This window comes from Telmatherina bonti, assembly GCF_933228915.1.
Source record: "Telmatherina bonti genome assembly, chromosome: 6".
NCBI lineage: Eukaryota > Metazoa > Chordata > Actinopteri > Atheriniformes > Telmatherinidae > Telmatherina > Telmatherina bonti.
The window spans coordinates 34,539,422-34,554,208 of NC_136624.1; the positions used below are offsets into that span (position 1 = coordinate 34,539,422).

General features: G+C 40.5%; 2 protein-coding genes across 3 annotated transcripts in view; one reads left to right on the forward strand and one right to left on the reverse strand.

Moving 5' to 3' along the window:
• Positions 1–9,383, reverse strand: part of srgap2 (SLIT-ROBO Rho GTPase activating protein 2) — a 59,442-nt gene extending 50,059 nt beyond the window's left edge. For both annotated transcript variants that reach the window (XM_079242560.1, XM_079242559.1), the window contains exon 1: positions 9,018–9,383. In XM_079242560.1, the coding sequence (XP_079098686.1) occupies positions 9,018–9,084 (67 nt within the window). In that variant the 5' untranslated portion in view covers positions 9,085–9,383. The remainder of the gene's footprint in view (positions 1–9,017) is intronic.
• A 1,429-nt stretch (positions 9,384–10,812) lies between these two features.
• On the forward strand, positions 10,813–14,555 carry LOC306757437 (protein FAM72A). The gene is made up of 4 exons (XM_079242486.1): positions 10,813–11,096; positions 11,338–11,415; positions 11,955–12,079; positions 12,179–14,555. The coding sequence occupies exons 1-4, from the start codon at positions 10,945–10,947 to the stop codon at positions 12,271–12,273; spliced, it is 450 nt and encodes a 149-aa protein (XP_079098612.1). The 5' UTR covers positions 10,813–10,944; the 3' UTR covers positions 12,274–14,555.
• The last annotated feature ends 232 nt before the right edge of the window (positions 14,556–14,787 follow it).

Here is a 14,787-nt window from a genome sequence, read left to right on the forward strand (position 1 = left end):
GGCTGTTCAAACACAACCTGTTTCCTCTAGCACCCCTTGGGAGTATTCTCCAACCTTTCTGCTGTTGTGTTTTCTCTCCTCTCTTTCTCGCTGCTTCTCTCATATTTATTTACAGCTGGGCAACTGTTCTATCGATTGTTTTACTGAGGATATGAGCAGGCGTTGTCTCAGTCCTGCTTGGCTTTATAGAGTTTTGTGTTTTTATAGCTGTTCTTACCAACGTATACACATGCACACACCTGCAGACATCCTCTCTTTAAAGACCTACTAACCAGTGTCCGTAGCAAGACTCATACTTGTAAGCATGAGATGTGTCACATTTTTATGAATCAAATTGTGACTATTACAGAACTAAATTACAGAGAACAAATGGAGAGGATTAGACAGGAGAGTACACAAAAATTAGAAAAATAAGTCAGGATATTTATCTTTTTTGTCGTAATGATGCTTCTCTGGAATTAATCGTAAACCGTTGGAAAGCCTGTTTATTTTAAATGGTGTCACATTTGTAAATAAAATGTATTGGTGGTATAAGCAGCAGAAACTTTCCCATTTTAATAGTTTATTCTGTCACTGACTCAGAAAACACCATTCACTGTTGGACCCATTTGCACTGGTGTCAGCAACATATGCACTGGAACCTCAACATGTGATTGAGTCCAGACTGCCTGTGGCAGCTGGGATCATGGGGTCAAAGACTGGAGAACATGCAGAGAGCCCTGTACAGCAGGGACCACTGACTCCGGCCCCCCGAGGGCTGGTGGTCTGCAGGTATTGAATGTTTCCCTACTGCTACAAACAAAGCAGATCTCCAATAGCATATTAAGTTCTGCACTAGTCTGTTAGTGACCCATTCATCTGAATCTCTGCTATACAGATTGCAGCTTTGGGTGGAATATGGTGTGATAGTGAGGAGCAGCATCTTCTTCACAGGAAATTCTATCATTTCATATGAGGCTCTATCGTTTACGTCACAATAGGGGGCTTTACTGCAGTATTTTCCGTCAAGATGCGCGTTACGACATGCACGCTGCAATATAAAAACAAACATGGAGGAAGATGGTAGCGGACGCCAAACTGATGAGCTTGATCATAAAAGATGGAAAACTTCTGTTGCATGGATGCAGTTTGGATATAAAAAGACCGACATGGAACCGACAACAGACGAGCTCACAGTCCCAACAACGGAGTCACCACAACTAATGGTAACTCAGTTTAGCACCTGCACAAGGATTTTAGATAAAGAATACAGAATAAAGAACAAAGTCAATGGGCAAAAGCCGCTAAAGCAGCGTCAAGTGGTGGCAAAAGCGCTCATAATAAACTCCAAACATAAACGCTGCAAGAGGGATTTACTAGTGAAACGTCATACGGCCATAGTTCCCAAAGATGGAAGGAGATCATTGCTGCCGTTGCCAAGCACATCTGACACAAAACTGAAGACTGACACAAAAATATTTATATCGTTATGGGGATATAAAATGAGATATATCGGGATATGAGATTTCAGTCATATCGCCTGGCCCTCGATGAGACCCTGCAAACCGTGACAATCCTATATCTCCATAGTCTGGGACCAAAACATCCTCCAAGATGATGAGCAGGATTTATAAGCTTCTACCTCCAGAATTTTGGATGGAATGACCTGCCTGCAGTCCTCCTGACCACTTGTTGGATCAGCTTTGGCGTGCTGTTCATGCCAGAGCGACCAACACAACCACACTGGCTGACTTCCAACAAATGTTGGTTGAAGAATGGATGACATCCCACAGCAGTGTGTGACCAAGCTGCTTATCAGGACGCAGAGAAGATGTTGTGAATGTGTATGATTCTTCTGCATGCAACTAAGACTCCTACTTATGAGGGAAAAAAAATAAAATACTTCCACCATGTCTTGTTTCTTCAGACCTCAACCCTCCAGTCTAATATATGACATTAAACATGAGTCAGAAGCAGAATAAACTGTGTAGTTTTGAGAGGTTTTTTAATAGTGCAACTCTGCTGCACGTCCCACAAATGCATTATTCTTTAAAGAGGAACTATTATGTGCATTTCAGGCTAATTTATTTTTATTTCTGAGACCAGAAGGGCTGGGATTGATCGAGTCTTTGTCACAAATGGCTTTATTTACTTCAGACCGACCCTCTCCGTAGGCTGTCAGATCAGCCTGTGGGCAAAACGAGTGGATTGAGACTCTTCCGCATTAAGCTCCGCCTCCCGCCACTGCACTACATCGGGAGCGCGCACCTCAACTGCTTTTGCCGTCATTGTAACATCTCATAAACAGAAGGATTAGGCTAATATAAACTCAATAATAAAATACAATGTCAACACATAGCATACAGCCCTACATGTTGGAACCTGAATCAGACCCTGAAAACGAAGTGGAAAACAGCAACCCACAGCAACAAATGCAGCAGGATGTCTCTCTTTGGTAAACTCACCAGCCATCGTTGGAAATAACTTTATCCCACGTTTTCCACCCGCCTGATGTATTTGTACATGCCCTTGTTAACCAGTAGAAGGTAACCAATCACCGAACCTTATCCCCCGGGACGTCACAAGGATTTCCAAGTAGAAAAAACTCTCTTAAACGACGCGTTTTTCGTCACCATGGAAACCGAAAGGAGAGAGTGCTGGAACTCAAACTCAAACATGTGTTTAGGTGATGAAAAAACAGTGCTGTTCAAATGTCTGATGAGGATTCAACACTAACACTGTAGAAAGCTCAGAAAACTTGAAATACCATAATAGCACCCCTTTGAAAATGTGGCATCATTTAAACAGAAACAAAGAAGCTTTCCAGTAGTATAACATTTATAGCCAAGAAGCATTGTTCCTAAAGATAAATAATCAATGCATAATCAATAAAATCTATTCAAAAATATATAAAATGAAATCAAATTAAGGACAAGATTTTAACCATGCTGACCACAGCAGCACAAATACAAACACAGGCATGCAGGGACATTTCCACCACAACACCGTTAATCTTCATCGCCTCACAAAACTCAACTGTCTGCGGGGAATATGACAGTTGACATTATGCAAAAACCCACAGCAGCAGGTAAAAAACAAAGTCCACCAGGCTGCAGGGGTGTTTGTTTGTGTGTGACTTTCATTTCATGGAGTTTCAAAATGCAAGTGCATGCGGCAACTCATTAACTGTTTCTACACAGCGGGCTCCCGCGGGTGCCCCTAAACACACTTATTCTACATCAAAGTCTGAGCACTTGGAAAAAAAAAAAAAAAAGGAGGGGAGATTTCAACCAATCCCAACTGACAGCAGTGCAGCTCGCTTGTGGGTGGAAGCCAGAGTGTAAAGATAACCCAACCAGGGCAGCCAAAACATCTGTTGCCCAACAGCAGCATCTGGAACATCTGGCGCCCATGTACAGCGGTCATTTAGCGGATGAACTCTGACCTTACCCACTTGGCACATCTTCTCTGCACATTTTTTTTTTTCCTCCACTTACTTTCCTGGTTATTAATTTATTTTTTGTCACACAGAAATAAGCAGTCAGGTCCTCAATCTGATAGCAGCTGTACGCCTGCACCAGCTCATCCATATAACATGGTGATAGCTGCCATTCCTCCATTATCTCCTAGCAGTCAACTATATCCTGAACGTAGGAGGGCGGGCAGAGATGGACGAGAAGTCTCAATCAAACTGCATTAACAATGCCGCAGACTTGAAAAGTGCAGCTCTGTGTATACGTGCGTGTGTGTGTGTGTGTGTGTGTGTGTGTGTGTGTGTGTGTGTGTAGGCTAACTCAGCACTTCTAGACATAGCAGATTTAGAGCTGCATGTTTTCTCTCAGGTGCTGCAATACACTGGCTTATTGAACGGTAAAGAATAAGAAGCAAACACACAAAGGCAACAGAAAATCAATGAGCATTTTCAGCCACGCCGTGTGTGATGCTGACACAGCACAAAGCGACTAACTGAGCGCGCACACAAAACTCAAAGGATGGTGAGACACCTGGTTTGGAACACCTGGTTCCATCGTGACAAAAGTGACAAGAGGACTTTAAAAAAAAAAAAAAACAGGAATAATTAAATGTCCATCTGTGCTTAGGTACTCTGAGATGTGGTTTAACTGCAAAACCAATAACAAAAATTTCACACACACACACGGTTACCCTGTGTGGATGTGTGTTACGTGGGAAGCAGTTGATTTTTTTTGACCCAACACAAAGCTGTAGATCTAAACAGGAAGCTTCACACACTCCTGTATGATCCATGTGTGTTCCAGTTTCACACAAACATCCTTCCTGTGAGATTATTTTGAGCTCGGTCAGCATTTTCATTCAGCGCAGAGCACAGCTCTAACAACCAGGACCCCTGCCTAATCGCACTGATACTCACACACACACACACACACACACACACTTTTGCACACACAAGTTAAAAGTGCCAATTACACCACTAAATAAAAAAAACTAAATTGGATCTTAATTGATAAGCATCTCACAAACACAGCTGACATGCAGGGAGTGTTTCAGCAACAACAAGGTTGTGTACAGTTTCACTTCCTTGTTATTTCTTTGCCATTTTAATGTATTACAGTTAATAGCTCGGAATATTTCACAATATCTCGAATCCCTGTGCTAAAAAAAAAAAAGGGGAAACTAATTGTAAAGGAAAATCAACGGTTTATGCACTCAATGAAAATGATTGGTCAAGCCTCGAGCTTCACTGAAAACAAAGGCACAATCCTGTGAAGCGTCACCACTTGACTTTTCCTATTGTGTACGAGTGAAAGCAGCCATTTATCCTAAATCATACGTTTCTTTAGCTGCCTTGTAAACACGGCGCTTAGTAATGTACACGTAGGCAGCCACAGTTTCACCTAACTGCCAAAGGCACTCTTCTCTCCTCAGGAACACAGATCAACATCATATCTGCACAGCTGAATGAGTCTGGAAAGTCATAACAGTCTTTAGCCTCTTTGGAGAATCTGTCCGTGCACGCTACTTTCTGACATAAAAGTCAACGGTTATTCAGCGCGACGCCAGACAACACGGCCATTCACAGACGAATGTTCTGCATTTCCCAAAGCACCGTAATCAATACACATTGTCGGAGGCAACAAAGGCACACACACTGCTGAATAATCGCAGATGTGTAAAACATGAGCAGATACCGAGGTGCTGAGTCAAAGAGAACCAGAAAAAGACTCACCACTTCCTGGTTTTCCACTAAAATGTTTCCCAAGGCTTGAATTAAAGCACTGAAATAATGTGGGAAGTTTGCTGAGTGGAAAGAGAGTGATAGCCATTAGACCAGAGTGCTTTTAGGGGGACTTCCACGTTACTTTGTGTTTTGCTTTGTAGCATTTGTCTAAATGCATGTCTGATGACTGTAACTATCCTTTATCTACCTTTCAGCACGCTTGAGATACAATTTGCAGGGAATTAGGGATGTCCTGAGCTAATCTCAAGTATAAAATTAGGGCTCGATTGAGTTTTTTCTTTTCTTCTCACTGATCAGCATCAGGATCAATAAGTAAATCTGATCTCCAGTGTCTGCTGTCTGTCACTAACATGGCAGCTCCATGTTACCATACCGATGTGTCTGCTGTGTGGGGATATTTTAAAGTAGACAACAAGTCCACAGGGCACTTATACTGTCAGCATTTTGAGCATTTCACATGGCGTAAGGGACATAGCTTTATTCAGGGCTCCCAATGTGATTAAAGTTTAAACACAAGAGAGACGATTTTAGTTCAGTGAGCGTGAGTGTGATAGTATTTATTACCCTGGATGATCATCACCATGGTGTGTCCTGCCCTCTGAACTCTACATATCAAACACATCACTAGCCAGACTGGTTAGCCGCTAACTACACCACACTTCATTTGATGTCACTATGAATAGTTACTTGGGCTGTGACGATATGCTTTTGTCTCGATTCGATTCAGAGTTTTTGGGTGTCAATTTGATTTAAATTGTGATTCTCACAATTCTTCGATATTGCTAATTTTTGTAGATTAAAAGCAAAAAAATGCATAAAAAACTTTTTTTTCTTTCTCTTCATTTTTCTTGATTTCAATTGGGAAAAACAACACAGTAGCCAGATCATCATTTTGCTGCTATAATGCCCAAAATGACAAGTAAAAAGATCAATAAAACAATAAAAATGACCAAAATTTTGTGATGGATTATATTTATTTATTTGAAAAAAATTGATTTTTTAACAAAAAAAAAAAATCGATTTTAAAATTGTGAAGCAAAAAAAAAATCCCGATTTTTGATTTTTCGCTTCGATTTTCCCACCCCTAATAGTTACATCTACTACTGGCTATCACTCGAAAACCATTTGCATCAGCAAGATGCCTCCCTAAATGTGCCATGTTCCTCTTTGCTTTCACCTTAGTGTGCATTTCTCTGCAGGCAAATGTGCAAACTCTCATGAACATCTTCTTCCCAATTAGGTAGGAACAGTCCTTGCATCAGCCAGAATCCCATATCAGCATTCTGCCTGTGTGAACCAACAGACTGGGAAAAGATGTGAGTAATAAAACATGAGTGTGTATGAAAAAATAAAAAGCAAAGCACTGCTTCTCAGCTAGCAGATGTCGCGATATATTTGTAGTTTATTTTACTTCATAAAACACACAGTTAAGAATCAAAAGAACACAGAAGCCTGATGCAACATAACAGATCATGTTGAGTTAAATAAAATAAATCAGTTTTTTTATACCATTGTCCTTCTGTTTAGATGGTACAGTACATTATGAGCAATTGATGCATTGCCATGTATGTGTAAATATTCTTTTGAGTGGTACAGTGTTGCATCTGACTGATAAATTATAACAAGACTTCTAAAGAAGGCTTTTAAATACTTTAAACACACCCACCAGATGCTTGATTTGCACCATGAGGCCTATCAGCGTGAATATGTGCATGTTAGTGCATCTCCCACTCCTGCTGCAGAGTTCTACGACTGTTATTCATGGAGGACTTACATTTATTTCCCCCACGATGCTGCAGTGTATGACTGCAGCATGCAAAGTCTACTTTTGCTGTCTAATTATAGCAAAGAGAGGCAGGTATGTGCACGAGTCTCCCTCAGCTAGCGAGACCGAAAAAGAAGAGTAGAATTTTTAAAGGTTTAGAAGAGAAATGTGATGATTGCCTGCTTTTTGCGTTGCTGTTTCGTACCCTCTATTATAGAAGCTGAAAGAGCAACAGACAGGATTAGGAGAAACTGTCTCCTGGAAAAGTGCCGACTGGATATATCACACAAGACATACATCATCAGGAGGAACAAACACTCCTAAAACAACAAGGTGGATACTCAGGTTTACATTCCAGCAATGAACCAGAAAATGAAGATGGCACGTGAAAAATGTGCAGTCAAAGTGTGGAGAGAAGAGGCAGCAGCACGATATTGCTGTTCACTGGGGAGCAGTGGAGTAACTGACAGAAGAAATCAATGCAGAGGTCGATGGACAAACATTAAGTCCACAGTCTGACAAACATGGCAGACAGCCCTCACAATGCAGCACCGATAGAGCGCCTTCACACGGGCTGCCTGGCATAAATAGCAGTGTAAAAGGAGATAGACAATAAGACTAATGTCACTGTGGTGAAAACCATAGGAGTTTTCAAATGGCCATGCAAACAAGCAGAGGAGCTCAATAGGAGGTGGGATGAAGGACACAGGAGGAATTCTCCATCAAATCAAAGCGCCATCCTGAAAGGGTTCAATTAAAAGGAAATACTTTACAGATTAGGGGAACATTTCACATTCGAATGCCTCCCTGAGGAGGAAAGGTTTGATGGGTAATTCATATGGAGCTCAGATCCCAAAGCAGCTCAGTCGTACCAGTAAAGTGGGTCCACATACTTGTTGAGGCCGTTTCACTTCAGTGGATCGTAACTTCATCAATCACACCACTAGTTTCTTAACTCATCTGTATGTGAACAGCCGAAGTTCCAGTTTGACAGAACAACCATTTATAAGTCTCTCACTTTTTTTCCCCTTGACTGATTCGGTGCAGACAAAGTCATTCTTTGATATGATATAAAAAAAGAGAATAAAAAATGCTCCTTAATGAAAGTGTGAAGGATTGATGAGGCAGTGGCCCATCTTATCAAGTGATCTGCCTCTGCAGCAGTAGATCAAGCATGCAGTTCAGTTGGAGGATAATATTTTCGATCTCCCTCTTCTGGTCTCTCTGCTTGCACCCCCTCTTCTGCTGCTATATATATATGAACCAGATTAACACAGAGATCTGATAAGCACTCAGGTCACTCCTCCAAATAATGAATCCACTATACCTGCCTGGAGACAGAAAAATCCACTCACACCAATCAGCCAGCAAACAGTTAACATCTGAACGCCCCTATCTAACAACTACAATCTGCTCACCCCCCTCCCAAACTCGGGTTGGTCTCCTTTGCCCTTGCAGCCCCCCTATAAAGTCGGATCAATGAGCAAGCCTTTATACAAATTGATCATTTATTTGCAATCTGCGTTTCACACTCGAGCGAGAGAAAGCGCAAACGAGCAGCAGACAGACAGGAGACAGAGACGGAAAGAAAACGCCCTGTCCTGCTCAATGTCGAAACCCCAGCTTTCCCAGGTAGTCTACACAACATCACCTCCACCTACGCTTTTTTTTTTAAAGACCACTGAGGCCACATCTGGATAACACCGCTTTATTTTTTTTTGCGCGTTTTTTTCTCCCCCCTGCCTTTTGTTTGCCATCATTACGCTGCCGTGGCGTTCACGCGCTTAAACACATCACGTTGTCCTTATCCATGATTTGATTTGTTTCAATATAAGTGACCTGCCAAGTCCACATTAATGGGCAATTAATGCGGACCTTTAATACAAAGCCAAACCAAACCCTGAGAGGAGAGGTGAGGCTTACTGGAAAGGAGGAAGAAGGGGGAGGAATGCAATCACCTAAATCTCAGAAAACACACCACACAGTAAGGAAACACAGATTTAACACTGCATCGCCTCGTCTTTTAACATCTGAATGCCATCCGAAAAGTTTTACCTTTAACTTGAGTTTCATATTCGGCCACGATCTCCTTTTCCTTTCGGAATTTCGCTGGAGACGTCATGGCTAAGTTTGGAGATCCAACCACTCGTCCTCGCTGTGAAGTCAATTCTTTTTTCCTCTCAGCTGTTCAATAAATCAGTCGTGGATGAAAGGAAATGCCACCCTTGAATCGGCTTTGAGGAGAAAATGAGAGGTGAGATGAGAGATTGCGGTTCCTCAGCGTGCCCGTGGGTCTGTATTGTCTCCGTGGGTCTGCTCACTCAGGGCGCATTGTGAGTTTGGCGCTGCTGCTGTTGCTGTATCCGCCTCAACGACTCCTCATAACCGGTTATGGGGCAAACAACTTCAAGTGAAAGGAGAGTCATTCCCTTCTTAAGAAAAAACACAAACACAGCTTGTGAGCAGCCCTCTTTAAAAAAAAAAAAAAAAAAGTTAATTTGAGTTTGCGGGGGGAAAAGAAACGCTCCGCGAGTCTCTTTCTCTTTGCTTTGCTGCCCGTCAGTCCGTCTAAACTAAACTGTTCTCTTCTTCCCCCTCCTGAAGTGAGAGAGCAAACCAAGTGGTGATGGAGTGGATGGAGGCAAGTCAGTCCCCAGTGCGCAGGACAGGACAGGCATGGAAGCGGATGGTGTTCATTTGGGTACACAAACCTGCAAACACAAAGTGTATGTCACATAATCTGAAGCGTGTGTAATGTTTGACCGCGTCAATAATTAAAACTAGTAACAATAAAAGAAACGAAAAACAAAAGGAGAAAGAACGCGGCACCAGACACTTAAGGATGTCGTATTTGTCTACACTATTTCAGTTATTTATAGATAACTTGAGCCCGTATAATTGAGGTAGTAGTGAAACAATAAGGTTACTTCAATATCTAATAAATAAAGTTATAACGGATGACTGGATGTGCATGTTTGTCCGTGCTTAGGCTATTTAAACTACCTGCAAAACTCACAAAAATTAAAATAATTGCTAAATCACCAATTACCCCCCCCCCCCCCCCCCCCCCCCAAAAAAAAACAACAAAAAAAAAAACGACCCTGAACTGCTACTGCTAACAGTATTTGTTGGCTGTTTTTATTCGTTTATGAATAAGTTAATTAAATATACTTTATTCATCCCGGAGAGGAAATTGCTACGCTTTAGCAGTTAATTTAATAGATTGGTAACCCTTTTTTTTACACTTGAAAATAGGCCAACAAATAATAAAAGAAAACACAATTTTATTTTAACGTGCATTTAAAATGCAAAATCTTCTAAATATATTTAAAACTTTTTTTTTTTTTTTTACAACAGGCCCGCCTTTGGAAACTACTTTCTACACTACGATTGGTGAAAATTTATTTAAACGACGTCCAAATAGACCAATTATTCATGTGGACGGCGGTACCTGACTCAAATTTTTAACCAATCACATTGAGAATTTGAAGCAAAGCGTCCAATGGCTTCGTTTACGCTACAGCTCCGTGTCCAATCAGAATCGGATGTGGGGTCTTTTAAAGATAGTGTCAGGAAGTGCAGTTTAATACCAGGAAGTTGTAAACAAAGCTGACAGCTATTCAGTTAGCTGTTAACCGCATACGTATGGATGCTTAGTGAAACGGACTAGTTATTCATCGATGTCGTGCATTCCACAGTAATATAGCCTGCCAGTTTCTTTACATACATTACATCACGGAATTTCGGGGCGTCTGTTCCCACAAGCTAACCTTAGCTGCCTTCCGTTTTGCCCCTTGGAGAAAGCTAGCGTTTGCGCAAGGACGTTAGAGCTGCTGCACGTAAAGTTTCCTTAAATCGATACTAGTTTAACCAAGCTGGACGAATAGAGCGCAACATAACTACCTGTTTATCGTTTTGTGCTCCATTTGCTGCCTGTGGGCAGAAAACCAGAGAAAGTCTCGTCCATTTGAGCTAAACCGAGATGTCTACATCTAACGCCAATTTTAAAAACAAGTGCGTTACTCAGGTGAATTGCATATTTTGTGAGAGTCTTCTCTGCACCAGAGGCATGAAGGCAGTGCTGCTTGCAGACACCGAAGTTGAGCTGTTTTCGACTGATATACCTCCAAACAGGTAGGTGCTAGCTGTGTTAGCGAGGCTGCTAGCCTTTGTTTATGTTGTTGTTATTGTTTTCATGCTGAACAGAGAACTTGCTAAACTCTACTAAAAAGAGAGAGAGAAAAGAAATGAACACACAAACCATAATTATTCAGTTTGTTTAATAAAATTCTAATTACTATAAAGTATTATTTTAGTTTTTTTTTTTTTTATTCCTGTGTTTTTCCCCCCCTTCTTTGAACGCACCCTCCCCAAGAACTGTTGACTTTGTGGCCAGCTGCTACTCTACTGAAAGCTGCAAATGCAAACTGAGAGACATTGCATGTCTGAAATGGTAAGTAAACCCCTGGGAGGCTTCTGGCAGCAACAAAGTAATACAAACACATCCATTATTTTCCTTTGCGGAAAAAAAAGCTGCTGCAGTGATTTTTCTCTGTACAGTTGCATGATACTTGTTTTATTCAGTACTTTATATTTAAATTTATTTTTTAGTTTGAATTATGCAAAACTAGGGAAAGATGATCATCCCATTGAAAACTGAAGTTGCAAATATTTGATTATTCTAAGAAACTTAAAAAATAAAAAATAAATAAAAGCAGTTTTCTCTCAGAATTACTCGGGTAATTGCCTCAGTGTTTTTGTCATTTGGCTTTTATTTCGGTTTAGAAGTTGGAGCACAACTTGATGCTACTGTAGGGATTTTTAGAGCCTCTTTTGTATTCCCAGGCTTTTGTTGCTGTTGTACACAGGGTAAAAACAAACACCTGTTAGATAATAGATAACCACTTGCTGACTGAGCACTTTTCCAAAGTGCCCCCACCAAAGTGCTGACTCGGGTTTCTTCTTTATTCTCTCCCCCCCTCCCACTTCCAGTGGCAATGTTGTGGGTTATCATGTGGTAGCCCCCTGTAAACCTTGCTTGCTCTCCTGTAACAACGGACATTTCTGGATGTTCAATAGTGACGCTGTATCCACGCTGAATAGACTTGATGCGACAGGTCAGTGTACTCTACTGTTTTTTTCCCGTATAAACTGCAATTGTGAAGTTCTTACCCAATATGTTTTTGCTCATAAGGCCTGTCTGCATATGTCCACAGGTCTGAATCTGCTCCTGTGGGGAGATCTTCCTGAACTAGAGGACAGTGAGAACGAAGAATCAGAAAGCCCATCAGAGGAGGAATGCATTAGGTAGAGAGGGAAACGGACAGTGGAAGAGCACCTGGAGGCTGATCTTCAAGTGGTGGAGCTAAAACATGTACAAACAATGCTGGGATGTGACTGAAAAGAGGAGCATTGAAGGGTAATTTAGCACTGCAACACATACGACAGGTAAGCTCTGTTTCACTCCTCTGGGTGGGCCTAAACGTCAGAGGATTCTGAACTTTTGGCCAGACCCCAAACAGTGACGTCACTGCAGGGGTTTTACTTTTGACGGATGATGCAGAACACCTGCTGTGACATCATTGACGGGGTGTGACCATGAAGCAGACATGCTCCCAAGTTTTCGGTTCTTGCAGTTGAGTGTTGAATTACCCTTTAATTTGCGACACCCCCTGACTGCTCACTTTTAAAGCACAGACACACACACACATTCACAAATGCTCTACACTCCTCCCCTCTCTTCTGTGAATTTCCATAGGCTGTTATAAAACATGCAACTTGAGCAAACTGAAGATGACAGACAACGAGACTCCTTAATCTACATCAGTTTGATTTCTTGAGCAAATATTTTCGATCAGGCTCCTGAAAGCTGAGGGTGTGGTATGATGAAACTTACCTGTGAATGCTGTGCTTGATTATGTGAAATCAGATCTTTTGTCTTTCTTTGAGAAGATGGCCACAGTATGCCATCTTTTGTTAATGGCAGTTACTGTATAACCTAAACATTGAGTATGCTGTAAAAAGAAAAATTCCTGTCATCCACTATGTCTTAAAGGCTTATAATCTTGCTGTGTGATTGGGTGATGAATGAAACCTTGAGTGCATTTTAAATCTCATTCGAGAAATGGCACAATTACTGAATGATGTACAAGTATCTCGCTTTATAAAGAGCATATTTAAGGTACCTTACAATCTTGACATTCTATCAGTGCTAAATGTTGATTCTAACACAGCGTTCGTTACATTTCTGATGGCAGCAGTGTGTGTTTTACTCCCACCAGAGTCAGCCCATAGCAGTTTCCCGTACTAACATACTAATCTAGGAAAAGGACTTTGCTTTTGCAAAAGACTGAGGAAGCCCCTGAGTTTTAAGAGGATGTTTTGTCCTGACACAAGATTTTTCTTTTAAAGTGGGGAAAAAAAAGCTCCCAGTGTGATGATATAGGAAAGCTAGAAGAGATCTAACAGAGGCCAAATTTTGTCACACTTTAAACTTTTCAATGAGGATTATTAAGCTAAATAATGAAAATGTGGCCTCAAAATGAATGTCAGTATCTATGCTGTGTATTGTTGCACCACTGTTCTATGTAGCAGCATTCCTGTAGCACATGAGAAGAAAAATGAAACCCCAAAGAGTTATGGAACATATCAGTAGTTGGCTTGTACGCTGAACTAAACGGATTGTTCTCGATTTGGTTGTCACTTTCTAGAATTACATTTCATACTTTAAAACAATCCATTTTGACGTCTAAGACGGTACAGACGGCAGACTATAAAGCTCACAACCTGAAATATTTTAGCTTTACTGATGTTGTGTTTGCTGACGGTAAACTATGAATAAACGGTAAACTCTGCTGTATTTAACTAACCATGTAAAAATCCTCCAGACACAAGAGATGCAACTTAAATCTGTACTTTTTGTTGTTGGAAGTGTGATTTCTTGAGCTCTCGTCGTTTCACTGCTGTGCCCTGCTAATACTATAATCCTGTATAGTAACGGTCTTTCTGTGAGCAAATGAAATTTACCTGTATTGTTGAAAAAGCAAATATTGAATGTCAAACTTCTTGCCATGAAGGCGGAGGATAAAAGGAGTAGCTTTTTCCTTTGTTAATTGGTCTCCATGTTTATGCGGCAGCGTTCGGTTATGGAAAATCTTTAACAAAGGAGGAAGCATTTTATTGAATTTTACAAAGTTATAACTGACAGCGTGCTTCACTTTCGCACCAAAACTCTGTGTGTGGTTTGGAAATGTTTCACCAACAATGTATTAAATTCAACAACCAAATTGTATAACCATTTTTTTTTCTTTTACAAACTGGTTTACAAATACTTTAGTTTGTATTGTGCTGTAGTACATTTAATATATTTATTTTTTTTCCCGTGTATTGCTTTTTTTTTTTTGTACCTTTTTAAAGATTGGATGTGTACAATTTTACCTCAAGAAGGTATCACATGTGATATTCCTCTGGCTAGGACAATTGTCAAATGATATATGAAAAATGATAATCAGAACTATTTAAATGGCTGTTTCTGATGTGAATAACTTTAACATGCCCTGCTGAAAATGTATATTTTGGAATTGCACTGAATCTGTATCGGTAGTTTAAAACTGATTTGTTGTTTTGTATGCCTGTTAAATTAATAAACTTTTTCTTTTTTTCAAAATATCTTAAAAGCTGTGAAATTTGTTTATTATAGCTACTAGGGGTGGGAAAATCAAATTGAAAAATTGAATATCAGGATTCTTTGCGTCACCATTTTAAAATAAATTTTTCTCAAATTTTTTTTCCAAATAAAAATAATCAATTAAAATTTTTGGAATTT